The sequence below is a fragment of the Corvus brachyrhynchos genome, unplaced genomic scaffold (genome assembly GCF_000691975.1).
Source record: "Corvus brachyrhynchos isolate BGI_N302 unplaced genomic scaffold, ASM69197v1 scaffold542, whole genome shotgun sequence".
Taxonomy (NCBI): domain Eukaryota; kingdom Metazoa; phylum Chordata; class Aves; order Passeriformes; family Corvidae; genus Corvus; species Corvus brachyrhynchos.
In genome coordinates this window covers 1,292,435-1,311,135 of record NW_008236766.1, presented here as the reverse complement: position 1 = coordinate 1,311,135, position 18,701 = coordinate 1,292,435, and the positions used below count along the sequence as shown (strand labels likewise).

The following is an 18,701-nucleotide window of genomic DNA, read 5'->3' as shown; positions in this document are numbered from 1 at the left end:
TCAAAGGAGTTAGTACAACGTTTTCACTGACCTTCACAGAAACAGGGTTCATACTGAGGAGGTTTTATATGGTCAGAGGTATTAACTTAGGATAATATCATGACAGAGTTTTCATATTTTTAATGTTTTGTGTGTTTGGTTTATTTCCACAGAGGTGTGGGTAGAGTGTTTGTGTTTTCCCAGTCATTGCTGAGTTGGTTGTGTAGTTCTGAGACCATTCTTGTTTTTCAGGGAAGAAAGCAGTTTAAAGAACTTGTTTGATCTAAAGAATGGGTTTATCTAACATTCAATACTGTACTGTGAATAAAACTACAACTTCTGCCCAATTCCTTCCTTTCAGTACATTGAAAAAGCAATGTGCAGAACTTCTAAAACAACCTTGACAGGAATTTTCTTTTCCTTCTTTTTCCTTACCAGCATCCACTTTTTTCAGTCAGGAGGAGTGAATTGAGGATTTGCTTGCCTTATTAAAATATACCATTTGTGTCTTGTGTGCAAGAAAAGCTTCTACTGAGCATGCAAAACCAGTATTTAATTTTCCAAAGCATTCAGCCATAAATACTGCAGCGATAAGGTCCAGAATGAGTCCTAAATCATGTGAGACAATGGGCCTGGTTTAGAATTTTGTAAATAGGGCACTGCATTGCAGATATTTCCTTTTCAGGCTCTTATTCTTTTTGAGCTGGATTGCAGGGAATTTTTTATTGTCCTGAATATTAAGGTGATTATGTTTCTTTTTCCTTTAATTTACCTGATATTTTGTGTTCTTTGCAAAACTTCAGCTGAGCTTGGTTCAAAAGGACTGTCATGCTTTGACAATACCAAGCATGTCTTTTTCTTTTTCTTTTTTTCCAGGCATATCCAGAACATAAGTGAGATCAAAACAGATGTTGGCAAGGCCAGAGCCTGGGTTCGCCTCTCTATGGAAAAGAAGTTGCTTTCTAGGCATCTGAAACAGTTGCTTTCAGATCATGAACTCACAAAGTAAGATGGTTTATCTTGGGCAAAGCTTTTAAAAGAATTAAAATCTATGTAATTGTTTGGTTTCAAAAATCCAGGTGTGCCTATTCTTGCATCTGCTTAGCAGTGTGCAGAAGGCATGGAACAAACTGGCCTTCCAAGCATGTGAGCTGTTTGGGAATTAGGGTTCAATGCTGGCGTTCTTCACATACATTTTTACCTTTATAGCCTGCTTAAGAACATAAGGTGAATTGCTTCTGTAATAGTTACGTTCAGTGTTTAGTGTGGAAATCAAAGCCATAGTAATTGTCATTAGCTTTAATGGAAGACTGCTTTCTGGAGACAGCTTAACCTATGCTGTCTGCTCTTCCTTTCCTCTCCTTCCATTCACCACCTTCCAAGGAATTTCTTCCCCAGTCCCCCTGGACCCCAATAGCTAATTATTTGAGATTTGCCTTGTCTTGTATTATGTTGGACTTTCTGATGAAGCTGTGGCCTTCAGTGAACAAAGAAAAGCTGAAGGACAGAGTGAGGACAGCTGATAAATCTACCTGTATCTCCAAATTAAGGTTAAGCCTCTCTAGTGAAGTCAACAGTTCAGATCAGGTTAAATTTAGCAGTGCTTGTCCCATGCAGAGCAAGTGCTGTGAGGGGACTTTCCACACACCACCACACTCCATGTCCCCCCCACAAAAGAGAAGAAAAAAACCTCTTTTAACACTGGCCAGTGTACTGTTCATCTGTCAGGCAGCTTCTGATTCTCTAGAACAGAGGGAGACTGCAACAAAAGTATGTTTAAAATGAAAATGACAAGCAAGGGAGCTACTTGTACAGGATGACATCAATTCTCTATAATCTCGTGTGCTTTGTGCTGCATATTTAGATAGCCTACTTAGAGAGCTGTTCTAGGCAGTTGGTTTGAAAGCATGCCCCACTTGTTTTTAGAGGAAGCAGTGCTGAGTTCAGTGAGGTACTAAAAGTAATGGTGCAACTTCTGCCATTTTACAGTTAACAAGATTGTGTGTTGTTCTTTTTTGAAGCAGCTGTTAAATATTTTAATTATCCCATTCTCTTTACTTGACATTTATTAGCAAATATAAGGAAAATGTAACATGTTTGGTTTCTTTCTAGTCTGCAAAGGGACTAGAGTTAGGGAACAGGAAGAAATCATGTGGCCTCACCGTCCTGAGACCTTTATGTGCCCAGGGAAACTGAAAAACCTTACCCTTTGAGGAGACAGGACAGCACATACCCTGACAGGCTGTCAAACAGGTGATTCAGATTATTCAAATGAAACACAGACGTGGGCACCTTTGAGACTTCTGTGGCTTTGCCACTCTTGTGACTACAGGCAGGTTAGGTTAATTTAAGGCTCAGTCTCTTTATTTTCATTGAACATTTCCTGTCAGTCTCTAGTGTTAGGTTTGTTATGTAAGTGAGAACATGCCTGATTATGTTGATTATCATTGATTTGTTTTGCAAGTTTCTGTCTTGTGACTTGCTGACTTTTTTGTAAATTGATACCTGAAACTGGGGGGAGTTACCAGGATGCCCTCCTGGAAGGAACAACATGGCTGTGTCAGCATTTCTAATACCTAATTCCTGCATTCATGAGGGTTTGGATATTCCTGTAGCATCAGTTGGATTTTGATACATTTTGGCATGCTCTTCTTTTATGATTATTCCCAACACTGGTATTATTTATTGGTTTCTACCTTTGTGTGCTTACCATTTTGGTTATGTCAGGAGCTGTGTACTATCAACACTGAAGCTATTGCCTGGATTAGTGTGCAGCTTGTTGTAGGCCCTGGGTTATTACTTATAGCCAAATACAAGCAGATAGCCCCGGTTTTTGCATTAAGTCTTTAAGAACAGTCTTCTGTCATACATCATGTGCTGGAGAACTCTCCCATGGCACTCTCTGCGCTCTTTACTTCAGTTCTGTCATTTTACATGGCCAAAAGTCAGAATTTCTTTCAAGAAAGCGCAAAATTTCTTCTTCCATTTTGGGGTGGTTTTGGGTGGGAGAAGATCTTAGACCAAACCTTGTATTGGAGGGGGGGAAAGATAGTGAGAACTGGACTGTTGCACTTTGGAGATATCAGCCTTGCAGAGAGTCAGCGTATCCTGGCACATTGAATACTCTTGACTCTCCCAGTATCACTTCTCATGTGTAATTGCTTGCCCGTTATTCATAGTGTACCTAATGAATTTGCACAATAGAAAACATTTCACTGAAAGCATCTTGTTACTGTGACAGATTATGTGTTTTGCTTTGTCAGAAAACTCTACAAGCGTTACGCGTTCCTCCGCTGCGATGATGAGAAAGAACAGTTCTTGTATCATCTCCTGTCATTCAATGCTGTTGATTACTTTTGCTTTACCAATGTTTTCACAACAATCTGTAAGTATTTGCTAACCCTGCAGCTCTGATTTCCAGATTTGGTTGAGTTCTTGTCCAAAATTCTAAACAGCTCAGAGCAACATGCCCTAATGTAATTGTTCTGCTTTTTTTTCCCTGGGATCCATCTGTGTGTGCTGTATTGCTGTTTCCATGATCTTCTCCGGTGGGCAGGAGTTTCTCTCCCTGTCACTTTTGTTTCTAACTTGGTAAAATACACAGCTCTAATAATTTTAGTTGGGGGTGAGTTCTCAGCTGAAAATTTTGTGGTGGGCTTGTTTGCATGATACTAAACAAGCAAAGTATGGATTGTTCACTATCAAGGTAAGAATATTAATGCATGCTGGCAATTAAAAGAAAAAAATCCTTTCCTGTTTTGTTCTCAGGCTACTTTGCTGCATGTCTGTCTCTGGGTTTGGGGTAGCAATGAAATGCCCATTGAGGGCTGCATCAGAACTCCTCAACACATTTTTTTTCTCCTAGTTGTTAAAAAGATACCCTAGAGAAACTTTTAAGCTATTGTAGATGCTTAATTGTGTTACAGAGTTCTCAAAGATCTGTGTGCCTGCTGCCACAGAACCTTGCTGGGAAGGCAAAACAAGGAAAGACTTAAGCAAGGCTTATAAAATTGGGGGTGGGGTATGTGAAAGGACTACCCTTGGTGGTGCATTGTGATTGATGCTTGTGTGTATGAAAGAGAAAGCAAACAGACATCCAAGCAAAACAGCTTTTGGTCTTATGGGCAAGTTCTGGATAATGTGAAAATCTGGTCTGCTGGATGCAGTTAAACTGTCACTTACTTTAGGACTATCAGCACAGAAATTAAAAGGGAAACATTTTAATTCATTCTTAAATGCTACAAGCATCAGGCTTTTAAGGAAATCCAACCACCAGATGCTTTCTTGAGGGCACTGACAGCTGAGGAGACACTGAGGGAGAAATGCGTTAAATGCCTCAGCTGAAAAGCCCTGACTGTAATCTGCTTATGCACTATAAAAGAAGGGCAGACAGGCAAGAAACACAGTGACCATTCAGAGCACTGGATTTTATTATAAAAGGTTGGTTAACAGAGGGCTGTGCAGGAGATGCTGGGTGGTGGAAGAGCATATGCTTTGTGAGTCAGAGGAGGGGCTGCAGCTCAGGTGATACATGTTGAATTACCCACAGGTAAACCAGGGGACCAGAAAGCATTTGAGCACATGTGGTGCTCTTTAGAAGGGAAAAAATTGCTTGTTCTTTCAAAAATTGGTAAGTCCTAAAGTTAGCATAACTAAGAGCAACATGGCACAGAGAAATTTGCAGGATTATGCTGTATTCTATCAGAATTTGTTCAGCCATGGTAGTGAATGCTGCTGCTGTCCAGGCCTGTAAAGAAAGGCTGCAGTTAGTACCTGAATGGGACCTGGGGGAGCTGTGCAGTGTCCTGAGTACAGGAATACCATGTCTTTACTTGCTGTCACTAAGCTGAGGATAAGTAACCATCTTCGTGCCATGTTTTGAGGTTGGTAAATAAAGGCTGATTATACCCATAAGAAGGCATTATTCCATCCAAATTTCTTTCTTCATTTGACACTTCTGCTGTCAGCTCTGTTTCTTAGTGATTGCTGTGTATGTGTATACTTCCCCATTGTCAGTCAGTGCTTAGTGTGCAAGTGTCAGCATGATTAAATAGGATGTCTGATGTTGTTTTAACATTTCATGGTACTGCAATGCTGTTTTATGACTTACCTTTTGCCCCTCTCTTGACTAAAGAGGTTACATAATTATCCTTCTTAATTTTTGAAGTGTTATTTCTTTTGTGTTTGCAGTGATACCATACCATATATTGATTGTTCCCAGCAAGAAACTTGGTGGCTCAATGTTCACAGCCAATCCTTGGATCTGTATTTCGGGAGAACTGGGTGAAACAGGAGTCCTGCAGATTCCCAGGAATCTATTAGAAATGACTTTTGAGGTTGTATTGATATAAAACCTGATTTGGATGTTCTGTTTGTGAAGTTTTAAATTCTCCCCTTGCTGTACCACCTTGCCATACGTTTCATACCTTTGTGGTTAGTCACAGATACTTTGTGCCTGTGTGTAGCACATTTAACCTGTATTTAATGACATGCAGAGCAAAATGACTGACAATTCCTTAGTGCAAGGGATAGACAAGACTGTCTTTATGTTACAACTGTGGGAGGTGTCATACCCTCTTCTGTTGGAAAACAAAGAAGTGATTCTGCTCTGATTTTTGCATGTGTGTTGTGTGCATTGGATAAAATTTAATTGAAAAATCCAGTTCAGCTGATGTTCTCTATGCTGATCAAAATAGTATTTAACAAAACAAGCAAACCAACAGAAACAAGTAAAGCAGCCTACCACTAAAAAGCCCAGAACCAGTCATGCAGTCAGAAACAGGAACCACATTTCTGAGTTTCTGTTTGAGCATATTCTGTAATAGTGTACTCCCCCAACATGCTGCTTTGTTTCAGTTTCCTCTGACAAACTTTTGTTTAATTTGCAGTGCCAGAACCTGGGAAAACTGACCACAGTGCAAATAGGACATGATAATTCAGGGCTGTATGCCAAGTGGCTTGTGGAATATGTTATGGTCAGAAATGAAATAACAGGGCATACTTACAAGTAAGTATCATCCTGACATTTCATGTGGGGTAAGTAGAATTTCTGCAGGGAGCTGGCACAGTAGGGCTTGTTTGATTAGAAAGGTCTGATCTCCTGGGACTCTGTGTCTGCAGTTGCCTCGACCTGAAGGCACAGAAAGATCATTTGGCTTCTGGCATTAAACAAGTTGTGGTTCTTACAAATTCAAACAGGGCTGCAGTTTGCAGATGTTCATGTCTCACATCAGACTGTTGGTGGAGAGGATGAGTTGACTGTTGTGCATCTTAGAAATAATTTGCCTTGAGCCCAAGGAAGAAAGAGCAAGTCAGAGCTTGCTGCTTATCAAATACAGGTGGTATTTTATATTAGGCCTGGGTGCTCTAGGTGTTAGAGTCACCTTTGGACACAAGCTGGAGCACAAGGGCTTATGAGTGTTGGAAACCTGTGTTTACATGGGGAAAGTAAAGGAATGAAATTTGCAGTGAGAATTAGGTTTATTTGTGTTAGGTACAGCATAGTTTGATGCTCTGTCCTTTGTTTAGAGAAACTGTCAGGCTCATGTTGATGTCACATTGATGGGTAAGTCCACCAGTCAGCTCTCCATGCCAGTTCATTTGTAATTAAATGAAGAGGAAAGATTCTATTTTTGGATGCTGTTCAGTTTTCCAATTAAGCTGATTAAACTGACATCAACATTGGTTCAGAGAAAGTGATAATGAGCAAATGAGCATGTGTGCTTTCTAGTGTCTGATTTAATACCCCAATTCAGCAGAAGTATTGGTGTTTTGGCATTTAAGCATGTGTTTGGGTTGTGGGGTTGTTTTGCAGCTGGCCCGCTATGTAGCATATTCATTGTATTTCTTAACCCATCTATGGGGCGTAGTAGGATTTCCCCTTTTACCCATTTTTCCTCAAATCACGTGCTACATATGGGACTCAAGCAAAATCTGCTTTGTGGATGGATCATTTACTGCAGCACTCAGCACAAAACTTGGAACTGAAAAGCTGTTTTATTTTTGCTGCCTGTGCTGGCAAAAGCCAAAGCCAAGACTTTGTTGCTGGATGAACGAAGTCTTTCTAATAACTACGCTAGCAGGATTTGGGCTTTAGGCAACTGCAGTTGAAAGTCTTTGGCATGGAATTGAATCTGGGTTGAGCCATGTATTTATCTCCTTGGTGTTCTTAGGTTTCCCTGTGGAAGGTGGCTTGGGAAGGGAATGGATGATGGCAGCTTAGAGAGGATCCTGGTGGGAGAGTTGCTGACTTCCCACACCGAGGCTGATGAGCGGCAGTGCCGAACCCCGCCCCTGCAGCAGTCTCCGAGCATGATCAGGAGATTTGTCACTATCTCACCAAACAATAAGCCAAGTGAGTGCTGGGGGTTGTCTTGTCCTGTCCTGTTCTGCATCATCACCTGAGGGCTTGCAAACAGCCCTGGAGTTTGGAGAGGACCTGTGAAACTCAGCCGAGTGTCCTGCTTGAACTCCAGCTAACTTCCAAATTACAATCCCAAGTAACCTGTACTGTCTGTTTAAGTTTGGAAAGTCTGCAAGGATGGCAGATGTCTCTGCACTCCTTGTCCAGTGCTTAGCTGCCCTAGTGGTGTTTTTTGTATTTTTGTCCTTCACCTGTGGAATGAATGCTGTGGAGGAAGGTAGAAATTTGTGGCCTTGTCTCTGTCTGTCCTTCATGGATGAAAAAACTTGCTAGTGGCTTCTATTCATGGCCTTCTCTATTTTTTTCTATTGAGATCAGGGTTCTGTGGTTGTCTTACTCCTGACAAATCAGGTGGCTACTTTGTTCCCAGCAGTGCTTGGGTTTGCAGTGAAGCAACCTCAGGAAGTGTTTCCAGGATGCCCAGATCTGCTAGTCCTAAACAAAGCACAGCTCATTTCCTTAGCTTTGGGTCCTGGTCTGAAAACTCACATAATATGTAAAAACCCTTTCCACTGTTTTGAAACACTTGTTTTGAAGTGTTAATTTCAATTTAAAACCAAACCATCTCTGTTTCTACCTCTTCAACAATACATAAATTATACTGGTTCATGCTCCTCTCCTGTGTTTTGTTAGGCCATAACCCTCACACACAGGTACAATTTCTGAAGCTGTAACTGGATATATTTTTGTATTTTGCAGAGTTAAATACTGGTCAGATACAAGAAGCTATTGGGGAAGCTGTTAATGGTATTGTCAAGCATTTCCACAAGCCAGAGAAGGAGGTGAGAGGTTATTGTCTGTGTAATGGCACTCCTGTCCTAAAACTCTGATTAGTAAACATGAGAGAATATATAGCAGAAATAACTAAACTGAATGAGCAGCCATGTGCTTGAAAACTCCTTTAGTGGACCAAAAATGAGATACTGAGGTAGTACAGCCTCACACACCTCTCTTTTGCTGCTAACTGGAGCATTCTGTTAAATTAAATGTTAACATTCTGGTATTGGAAATTGTGTTATTAGTCAAGTTCTGCCGAGGATTCTACCCATACACTGTCAAGAACAGTGCCTCCTGTTTTGTTTGTTCTGAATTAACTGACATTTTACATCTGCATCGAGTTCTAAGTAGGTTTTTTAATGTCTGTTTTGCATTATCTTTGCTACTTAAAACATGAAAACCCATGGGCCACTTTAAAAAAAAAGGAAAGAAACAAAGAAGACCACCCTGAAAACACCCACATCACCCAAGCAAGTGAAGCAGAAGTGCTCTTAAAGTCTCTTTTGCATTACTCATGTAATCAGCTGACAGAGCAGTGATTTTTCTGAAACAAACCTAAGTAGCATACCCCTGTCAAATCATCCCAGTCCAGCCCTTGTGAGGTGTAGAGCAGTGCTGGCTCTGTATGGATGGCTCTCAACAGGAATTTTTTGCAAATAGGTCCTCCCATTCCTATAGCACCTGACTTCTAAGTTCATTATGGCATGACAGATTAATATACAGTGTAATTCTAGTTAATGATCACATTGATAATGATCTCAAGTCGTCATGGACTGGTTTTGCAAAATAGAATTAACCATCAAGTGCTGAAGAAGGACTTTGTTTTTTACTGAGCATTAAATGTTGTTTTTGTTGATGAGCAATCAGAGGCACCTGCTACACTGGATCTGTGATCTCTGTTACTTAAAAAAAGAGGAAAATACTTTTCTAGTTTTCTGTAGTGATCATTATTATAAGTAAAACCTGCTCATTAATTGGCAGACTGCTTGAGGCTTCATTTGATGATGATGAGGCCCTGACAATGCTTTCCTTGGCTTTATTCTTAGAGAAGTCAGTCAATTTTTGAATGCTCAGGACTTGTGAGAACTGGGCCATCCTGCCTGGGGTCACTGTTTGACAGCAGATTTAGGCATCTGTTTATTTAAAAACTTAATGGGAGACTTGTGTCCCTGAGTCCCAAACTGAGATGCTGAGTGTGTGTGTGTTTTCTGTGTGTACTGGCAGAGAGGCAGCCTGACCCTGCTGCTGTGTGGAGAAAGTGGACTTGTTTCAGCTCTTGAGCAAGTGTTCCAGCACGGATTTAAATCACCCAGACTCTTCAAGAATGTCTTCATTTGGGATTTTTTGGGTAAGTGGGAGGATGACCTCCCAGAGCCTGTTTGTATCTTTGAAATACATCCAACTGTGTTCCTTATCACTGCTGTTGTGTCTCAGCTGGTGTGAATAGCAGACTTCTTGGAGGCATCTCAGCAGCTGAATTTCCAGGAGAGCTCCTACCTCCTTGTACTGTCATGAGAGAGAATCTCTGTTTTCTGCCAAAGCTGGCTCCATACTTAATGCAGGAACTGGGCTTTGTCCTTCTAGCAGTAATAGTGTCAAACAAATTTTCTTAGTGAGGAAGAGGTACATAAATAAGGTGGTGAATTGACATAGGGTAACCTTGGTGTTAATTGAGCACAGTGAAAGCAATAAATCATGCTTGTAAGAGGTTGAGTTGTCTTTCAGAGCACAACAGATGGATCTAGTGCTGTTGGTTTGTCCTGGACATTGTAATAAAGGGATTATAAGCATGCGTTTTTCACACAATGGCCTAGATCCCTTTACACAAAGCTAAATAAATCAACTGAGTTCACAAACACACTTTAAAAAGGGAATTATTTTTAATAATGTTGCTGTGTTTTGAGGAGGTATTTTAACATCAGTGCTCCCCTTGTACAATCATTTTACTGCACTCAAATTCAGTAGATAGGTGAACGTCTTTAGCTTTGTTCAGAGGGAAGGAAGTGGAATCCCAGTTTTACACTGAGGGAACACAGAACTGAATCCAACAGAAAAAAAACAGTGCCTAAATATAATGACTCAGGAAATAAATGGATGAGCTTTGATCCTTCAGGCCTTTCAACTTTAACTCTCTCCTATATGCTGTATGCACTGATGAAACTTCATTATCTCCCACCATTCTTTTAAGAAAAAGCACAAACATACTATGAGACCCTTGAGCAGAATGAGATGGTCCCAGAAGAGAACTGGCAGACAAGGGCCAGGAATTTCTGTCGCTTTATCACTGCTATCAACAACACCCCTAGAAACATTGGGAAGGACGGCAAGTTTCAGATGCTGGTGTGTCTTGGAGCCAGGTATAAAGAAACTTCTTTATTATTGTTGTTGTTATTGGTATTTTAATGAACTGAAAAAGATGCTGCACGTCAGTTACTCCTGACTCCCTGTCTCATAAAGATAAGCAGAGAACGCAGTAGGTGTGCTTAGAAGCGAAAGAATGAAAATCATGTCTGTGCAGGGGTGAAATTAACTTGGCTTTATTTTTATTCCCAAACTGCCAACTGCCACCTTGTCAGAGACCACCTTTTGCACCACTGGATCGCCCTGCTTGCAGACTGCCCCATTACAGCCCAGATGTATGAGGACATAGCCCTGATTAAGGATCACACGCTGGTGAATTCTTTGATTCGGGTGCTGCAGACCTTGCAGGAGTTCAACATCACCCTGGAGGCATCTCTTGTCAAAGGAATCGACATCTGACCTCCTGTCCCACAGGAAAAACTGTCTTCACAAAAACAAAAAAAGCAACAAGGAGTGAATCTCGTTAGTATGCAAAAGTTCTGTCTTGCCAGTACATTGTATCGTGAACTTGTTCATGGCCCAAAAATGCAACTTTGACTTTTCTTGAAGGAAACTCCAGAAATAGTACAGGCAAATGGATAGAAGCTGTAAACTCAATGTAAAAAAGAGGATTTTGGTATAAATCTATTTTAGAGTTTATTTGCTGATTTGCTTTTTACACACTTTCATGTGAAAGAGATAGAGATGAGTATTGTGCAGCTTATTTTAAAGCTGCAGTATTTCCTTGCCATAGAAAATGTGCAGTGAGCCTTTCAGCATTCTGTGAACTTGCCTTCAGATATGCTGTATGTCATAGACCCCAATGTATACACTCCATTTCTGCTGAGAAGGTCATTCTATAGTTTTTAAACTAATATTTTATATATTAACATTATTACCAACGTTTGATTTTTAACGTGTTGGGTCATGTTCTGCTGCAAGGGAACTACAGACCTGATCTGTGCTTTTTTTTAATAGCTCCAAAGCACTGATTTGTCAGCAATTATTTTTTTCCTTTATTTTTGTTGTCAGTATTATTTTTAGTGAAATCCAGGAGACTGAACCGTGAAATGTCCAGAGATCAAAGTAATATTTTTCATATTGGTACGTAATTGCACAGAAGAAGAAATTAAGTCTGTTTTTTAACTGATATTTTTTATTTATTTAACCTATCATTGTGTTTTGTAAGTTTGTCTTTTAAAAAAAAATCTTCTATGATACAACTGGCTATATTATGTTGCAATTCAGAATTTACAGTGTAGCCCACTTAAATGAAAAACCTGGAATAATTGTTCATAACACAAGAAGGTTTCTACTTAAACCAGCCTTTTAAAGCTTGGTATATGGTTGCTGCTGGTAATTCTCTTAACTGCTTATAAAGGGGAACACGAGATCCCCAAATGCCAGATGACTAAATAAAGATCTTTATGCCCCATCTGAAATAATAACAGTATACCTTACTAACAAGTATAAGGATTTCTTAATGTTTCTGAAAAGACAGTGGTATTAAGGTTTTTTCTTTTCCTTTTGAATGCACATGTCTTGGATCCTGTTGTCACAGTCTGCTTCATTTGGGATGCTTTTGGTTTTAGCAAAGAAAAGGTTAGTCCATTTCTACTATGAAATACAAATATTAAAAAAAATTTAGGTAAGTGGGAAAGCTTAATTTATTGGAGATCTGGAACTTGGCAAATGCCTGAAGGCATCTCTGTTCATTTGAATCTTCTGATAAAAATCTCTTTGAAATGAATATGTGACTTAAGAACAGGCTGATTTATCAGCATCACAAATTACTGTACAGAAGTTCAGGGCTGTGTATTTAAGAGGTCTCCACTGTATAAACTTATCTCAGTATTGTCTCTCTTTTGAGAAGCAGAGTCCAAGTTTTTTGGTTCATATGATGTTGTAGCACTTTTACTTTACCTACAGCTTAGTCACATCTCGTGATAGTTTTATTTCCATAATTTATGAGTAGAGCACATGTATTAAATTTTTGACTATTTTTACTTTTGTCCTATTTATTTCATTATTAAACTGAGAAGTTCCTTTGTCACTACTTATCAGAGCAAGATTCTTCTTTGATTTCACAGCAGCATTAGGAAGATGTGAAGGCAATGTCTGAGCCACTCCTCACATGGGGTGGGTGTGAATTCCTTCACAGCTTACAGGAGCATTTCCTGTATTCTCTGTGTGCAGGTTTGGTTTTCTTGGTGGTTTTTTATTTTTCTTCCAGCTTTGGAAGGGCAAAAATAAAAAAGAGTTGTACTGCATTCTAAGAATTTCATGTATTCAACTTAATATGTTGAGATAGTCTTTTTACACCTGTCCCAAATTGTTTATGCATTAATAATAGCAAAAAAAAAAAATTTTTGTTGGTTTTTTTGTTGTTGTTTTGGGGGCTTTTTTGTTTGGGTTTTTTTTGTTTTTTTCAGCTATCTTGAAAATTACTTTACTTGGCCTGTATATTTCACAGGGAATATTAAGTAAGAAAGGAAGGTTCTATGTTTTGACCTTAACAGATGAGTTGATGCTATTAAAACCATATATTTCATAGTATTAAGGATGGATTAATTTTATCTTTCATGAGGTAATTACCCTGAATTAAGGTTCTTTTTTTATCTTTTTTTTTTTTTCTTCCTTACACAAGTTCACCTAGTGAGACATGATACCACTGGCTTAATGGCTGTTTTGGTGTGGATTGTTCTGCCCTCATTATGATAGCTGGCATGGGCAGAGGCTGGGATTTGGTGATTGCCAAGGGTGGACTCCTTGGCTGGGTCATGAGGATGATGCTGTCCATCAGTGAGAACACACTGCATGCTGGCTGTCCAGTGCAAAAGGAAGACACAGAGATCATCTTCCCAGCTCCTGGGTTATTTTCACAGGAAAAACCAGTTTGAGATCGACCTTCCTCCTCCTCTCACTGGGGGCCTGTGCTTAATCCTGTTAGGGTTCAAAGCACTTTTTGCTGTGGACTTCCAAGTCTGGAGGGATTTGCTCTGCTGAAGGACCAGTAGAAGGTTCTGAAATGCAGCAGAAGAAAAGCTGGTTTTGTTAGATCCATAGGCAGCCAAGGAAGAGTGAGATACTAAATATAGCCTGTGCCAGCTTTTTGGGAAGAGATTTGGCTGGCTCAGTCCAGTCTGTAGGAGCAGCCACAACCCCCACCACTGCCGTGTTTACCACAAACCCACCCACCTCTTTCATGGCTGTTCCTAGCATCAGTCCCACAGAATAAGGTTCGGATCCAGCATTTGCTCTTGCCATGCCATTCTGCTGAACTGTATAGGAACAAATGGTGTAGTGAGCACCTTTTTATCACCTTTTTGTATCTGTTTTATTTAGAGCTTTGTAAAATCATTCTCCCTTTGTTCAGAGTAATGCAGTTGAACCTTTTTTTTCCTGTTACTTTTCCAAAAGAAGGGGGCAGGTTTGGTAGGTGCAGTTAGTGTGGCTGTGCTGTTCTGATGTTTGGTGGGGATTTTTTGGTAACAGTTAATTGGGAAAGATAATCTTTTTAAAAACACACATTCATTCTGGAGAGAGAAATACAGGGACAAAAAATAAGCAGTTCATCATGCAGTAAATACATAATGCTAAACTGGCCAAAATGTTTACAGGCTCATACCTGATTTGAGGGGAAAAAATAGGCTATTACCTATCAATTATTTATGCTTCTTTGGTTAATGCTGTCAGAGTTCATACAATGATACTTTATACAAAAATAAAATGCAAACTAATAAAGACTTGGTTTAAATGTAATAAAATACTATGATGGTAAGTTTATACAGAAAGAAAAAAAAAGCCTTTACCTGCCATAAACTTTAACCACCTGATGTTCTGTAGCTGAAAACATATTCATGAACTGGAGACTATTCCACAACTTTTTCCATTACAAAGAGTATTTTTCAAACTGTTCAAATGGAACTTACTAGCTGAATGATCCATACTTTTTATGTGTTTTAAATTCATGAATATGTTAAGATTCCTGCAGTGAAACTATTCAGAGTTAACTTTTTCTGTATATTGTCAAATGAATTTTGTCCGTAGTGAAGAGACTATAGGATACTTGAAAATACTTGAAGAAATTGTACACGTACTTCACATCTTTGTAGCTCTTTATTTTATACCTAGAGATTGGCTGTTAAACTAAGAAAAAGCATCAATACCTTATAAACGATATATTTTACTACATGGGGAAATCACTGGCTTGTTTTTTTTAAGGGCCGTGTTGAAGTTTACATTATAATGACAAAACCAGGTACTGTTTTCCTTTTTTTATTTTTCCTGTGACATTTCAATCCATTGGACATTAAATGTGAATTGGATATACAAAGCAGTTTTACAGGTGTAGCTCATTTGCTGAATTGCAATAAAATTTGTCTTCTAACATGAAAAAAATAGCATTAATGTGCTATTTTCAAGAAGCCTGTTCTAATTTGGCTGATCATCTGCTCTTTGCCTGGCTGCAGGTCTGTGGGACATTTTAGTGGCTCGTTTCAGGAGACCTTTGTTGTACAGTTTTGTGTCTGATCTGTTCAACTAGAGCTCCTCCCTCCCAGCTCCAGTGTCGCCTTCCTCCAAGCCACCCTTGTCAGTCAGACTGCCACCAGTGGAAGAGATGCCTGCTCAGGAGTCAGGGAATGGGGCAAAGGGGAAGGCAAAGGGACTAATGCAGACCTTGGAAAGGTGTCTGTGAGTACCCACACCTAGATGTGCTACCATTCCCTCTGTTTCAAACTGTGTGAGGTCATCACTGAATGTTCTATACCACCAGGGAAGACAGAGGGGAAGGGATTTGATCATTAATTTGGAGGTATCTCTGTTGCTTCACTTCTCACACACCACCTGGTCTGTGGTGGAGCCTTTTTTTAAGCAAAGCAAAATAACAAGTGTTAATATCACTCTTGGGGGAACCACATCAATCTTCCTGAGCTGGGGGTGGTGCTGCGCTGCCAGCAACTGAGGGTGTCACCCCATGGGCTCCCTGGGGACATGCAGAGGATGAACTCAGCCTGAGCCATGCTCTGGTGAGATGGTGCTCTGGCCTCATCCTTGGACAGGTTTGGGGGTGCAGTCGTGGACTTGGTACCTGCTGGGGGTGTGCTGAGCCTGTGAGAGACACCAAACCTGCCTCTCAGGAGCTGAGGCCATCTCTGTTCCCTGGGATTTGGATGGACCTGCTGCTCCTGATTCCTCTGAGGGCACCACAGGGATGGACGTGGGGCAGGCCTGGATGGAGCTGAGGTAAGTTTTGGAAGCACATTCACCTCATCACAGGTGGCCTCAGGTCTTTCAGGTTTCCTCGAAGGAAGAGGAGCAAAAGGAGCAGGGGCCTTGGTGGGCAAAGTGTGTTGTGCAACTGCTGGGTGCACAGGCAGGAATTGTTTGCTGACTGGTCCAGACTCAGGTCTAGAAATGTTACCATTTATTGTAGCAATGACTTGGGAAGTTCTCACAAAGAAATACAAATGTCTAGGAGTTATTTCACACGACAAAGTGTCTCCTTTATTTCCCTATTAACTCAAAAATGTGTGTGTATTAATAGGCCGTACTGTATTTAGTTCTGCAATAAACAGGAACTGTTCTTCATTTCAGTGACAGTGGTGTTTTAAGATGCAGATCCTACAAACATTTAAAATGTCACTGGTGGATCTGATGTTTGTTTTGGGAAAGTTTTTCTACAAGTAGCATAAAAAGACAAGGCATATAAATTACATGAGAGGGTTTTCTATACCCCTTGTGACCAGAGAACCCCCAAATTTCCTCTCTGTCTCAGATAAGTCCTGTGCAGGTCCTGCTGATTACTGAACAGGTGTTATTTTTACACAGAATTTAACAACCTATTTGGTAGCTTGGAAAACGCTGGGACACTAAGATGGGAGGTGCAAAAATTTGAGTGACATGCTTCAAAGAGAAACAATTGCTCAAAACTCAGGGTACATCTGGAGATGAGCAAAGCTCAAAACTACAGCTCTGAGGCTTTTTGTGTGTACTTTGGAACAATTAAATATTTGAAAGTATTTCTTCACTTGTCAGCCTGCTCCTTTCCCTTTACTGTTCTGGCATCTCCCCCCGCCCTCCCAGTTGTTTTCAGCTGCTGTCACAAGTGCTCATGATACTCGCTCACTCGTGCTAAATTTTGGGTCAATATGGTGCACTATTGCTCAGGCCAGCAGAGTTTCTACTTCTCATTAAAGTGCAGATGAAATGACAATCTAGATGTCTTCAGATAATGTTTGCTCATCATTAAATCATGAAATTTAAGAAGGATTGTGAAGCATAAAGCAGTTTTTAACCCAAATTTTCAGACAAAAGTATTCATCTCTACTTGAGACATCAGATGTACAATTTCTGAAGCAGATTTTACATCCAGCTGCTCTGTGGCAGCTTAGTCTTGGTCTCTCAATGTGAGGCAACTGCAAATGATAGCCAAAGTGGAGGGCAGAGGGGAACTGGGAAATTGCTATGGAAGTAGCTATTTTTCACTAGCTATTTTCTTCCCTGAAACTTTGTTACTTGATTTTACTTTAAATTGCTGAAAAAATCCCCAAACAGTCCTATTTGGGGTGTCTTCCTGTCCAACTGCCCTGGTATGTTTGTTTTTCTTTCCTCATACTTAACTTAGTGCTGAAGTTGAGTCTTAAAAATTTTTCTAGCTTCTCTCTCCCAGTAAAGATCTTGGTACCCAGAGCAGTCATCTGTCACTGTGACTCTGTAGTTGAATAGAAATAGTTAAAAAGGCTACAAGAAAGGCATCTGAGTTGAGAGGTCTGAGCTTGTCTGGTTTGTGTCTTTAAAGAGATGTTTTAATGGCAATTCTTTGTCATAAACGAATGTGTGTTATATGTGAAGTAATAGCCAGGATCCTTCACAAAGCACTTAGAGATTTATGTATAAGAAATGGCTTCATTAGCTAAGATAAATTTGATATTGTTCTGTTTGTTTTCCAGGCTGCAGTGAGATCTTTTGATCTAACTCAGGCATTCCCAAATATTTATGTCTCACTTTATGTTTTAGTTTACAGAAGTAAGAAAGATGCTTTGCTTTTATGGTGCCTTAGAAGGCTTTAGATATTTTGGTTACACAACTCTTCAGTGTCTCTTACTGGTTTTTCTGCTACGCTCTTCATATGTGTTCCTACTTTATGTCTTTAGCAAAATCTTGTGATGAAAGTGAATTAGATTAATACTGGTCAGGTTCATTGAGGAAACTGGTAGTGCCTGAAATGTGTACCAGCTTTCCTGTAAGGTGGCTTGAAGTCATATGGCTGGATGGGAGATGGCTTCTCTGTACATTTGGGAGAGCTGTTTATGGAGACACCTTGACTGATATTCCTGGATGAGAGATGTGCAGGTGTGCCAATTCCCACCCTAAGTATGATGGTTTATTCATGAGATCATGGAAACTGTCGAGAAACCCTTCATTCATTTATTGCTTTCTGTTGGTGAGGGAGGATTGGGGTATGGTGCAGGGCTGGAGAATCCTTGGAGTGTTTAATGAGCAGCTTTATGTATTTATAGATGAGATTGACTGAGACTGAAACCATCCAGGAGACACAAAAGGTTGCTTCTCATTGGATTTAAAAAGAGAATAACTTTGATCATTTCAAAAGCAATGAAGCCTGATGCTCCAGTGAGAAAGGAGAGTGGTAATTTATAGCTGCCATTAAGGGAACAAAGACAAAGACTGAGGGAAAGTTTCATTCTGAAGATTTACTAATGTGTATAAACCGCCCTTGCAACTAGAAACAGCTCGGTATTTCTCACAGAACAAAACAAAAGAGAAAGGGCAGTGAAATGGGGATGGGAGGGAGGGGTGGAAGAGAATACTGCCTGCTTTTGCTTGCAGCTTGAAAGGTCAGACATTATTTAGGAAATTATAATTTCAGTGAATAATGTATGAGCCAATTTTACCTGCCAAAGGAGTGACAGCTGTGAGAAATCCCTAGCTGGGAATGGAGGTGGGATGGGGCTGGGTTGGGGGTGGGGTGATGTGTGGGTTTTGGCATGGCCTTCAGCCGGGGATTCACGCTCTGCAGTGGGGTGTAATTACACGGTAAAAATGTCAATATTATATTCTTGAACAAACGCAAATGAGGCTGGAGCGAGTCGCGTGTGTTCGGGCTGCGACAGGCTCCTCGCTCGGGCCTGTCTCTGCGGCGGGCGATGGTTCCCGGGCC

General features: G+C 40.3%; 1 protein-coding gene across 1 annotated transcript in view; it reads left to right on the top strand.

The window, feature by feature from the left end:
- Window positions 1–14,858, top strand: part of DENND5A (DENN domain containing 5A) — a 62,504-nt gene extending 47,646 nt beyond the window's left edge. Inside the window, exons 16-24 of the mRNA XM_008644872.2 lie at window positions 856–984; window positions 3,243–3,364; window positions 5,170–5,315; window positions 5,868–5,986; window positions 7,152–7,333; window positions 8,102–8,184; window positions 9,404–9,527; window positions 10,368–10,536; window positions 10,756–14,858. Coding sequence (XP_008643094.2) covers window positions 856–984; window positions 3,243–3,364; window positions 5,170–5,315; window positions 5,868–5,986; window positions 7,152–7,333; window positions 8,102–8,184; window positions 9,404–9,527; window positions 10,368–10,536; window positions 10,756–10,939 — 1,258 coding nt within the window. The 3' untranslated portion in view covers window positions 10,940–14,858. The remainder of the gene's footprint in view (window positions 1–855; window positions 985–3,242; window positions 3,365–5,169; window positions 5,316–5,867; window positions 5,987–7,151; window positions 7,334–8,101; window positions 8,185–9,403; window positions 9,528–10,367; window positions 10,537–10,755) is intronic.
- Window positions 14,859–18,701: the final 3,843 nt, after the last annotated feature.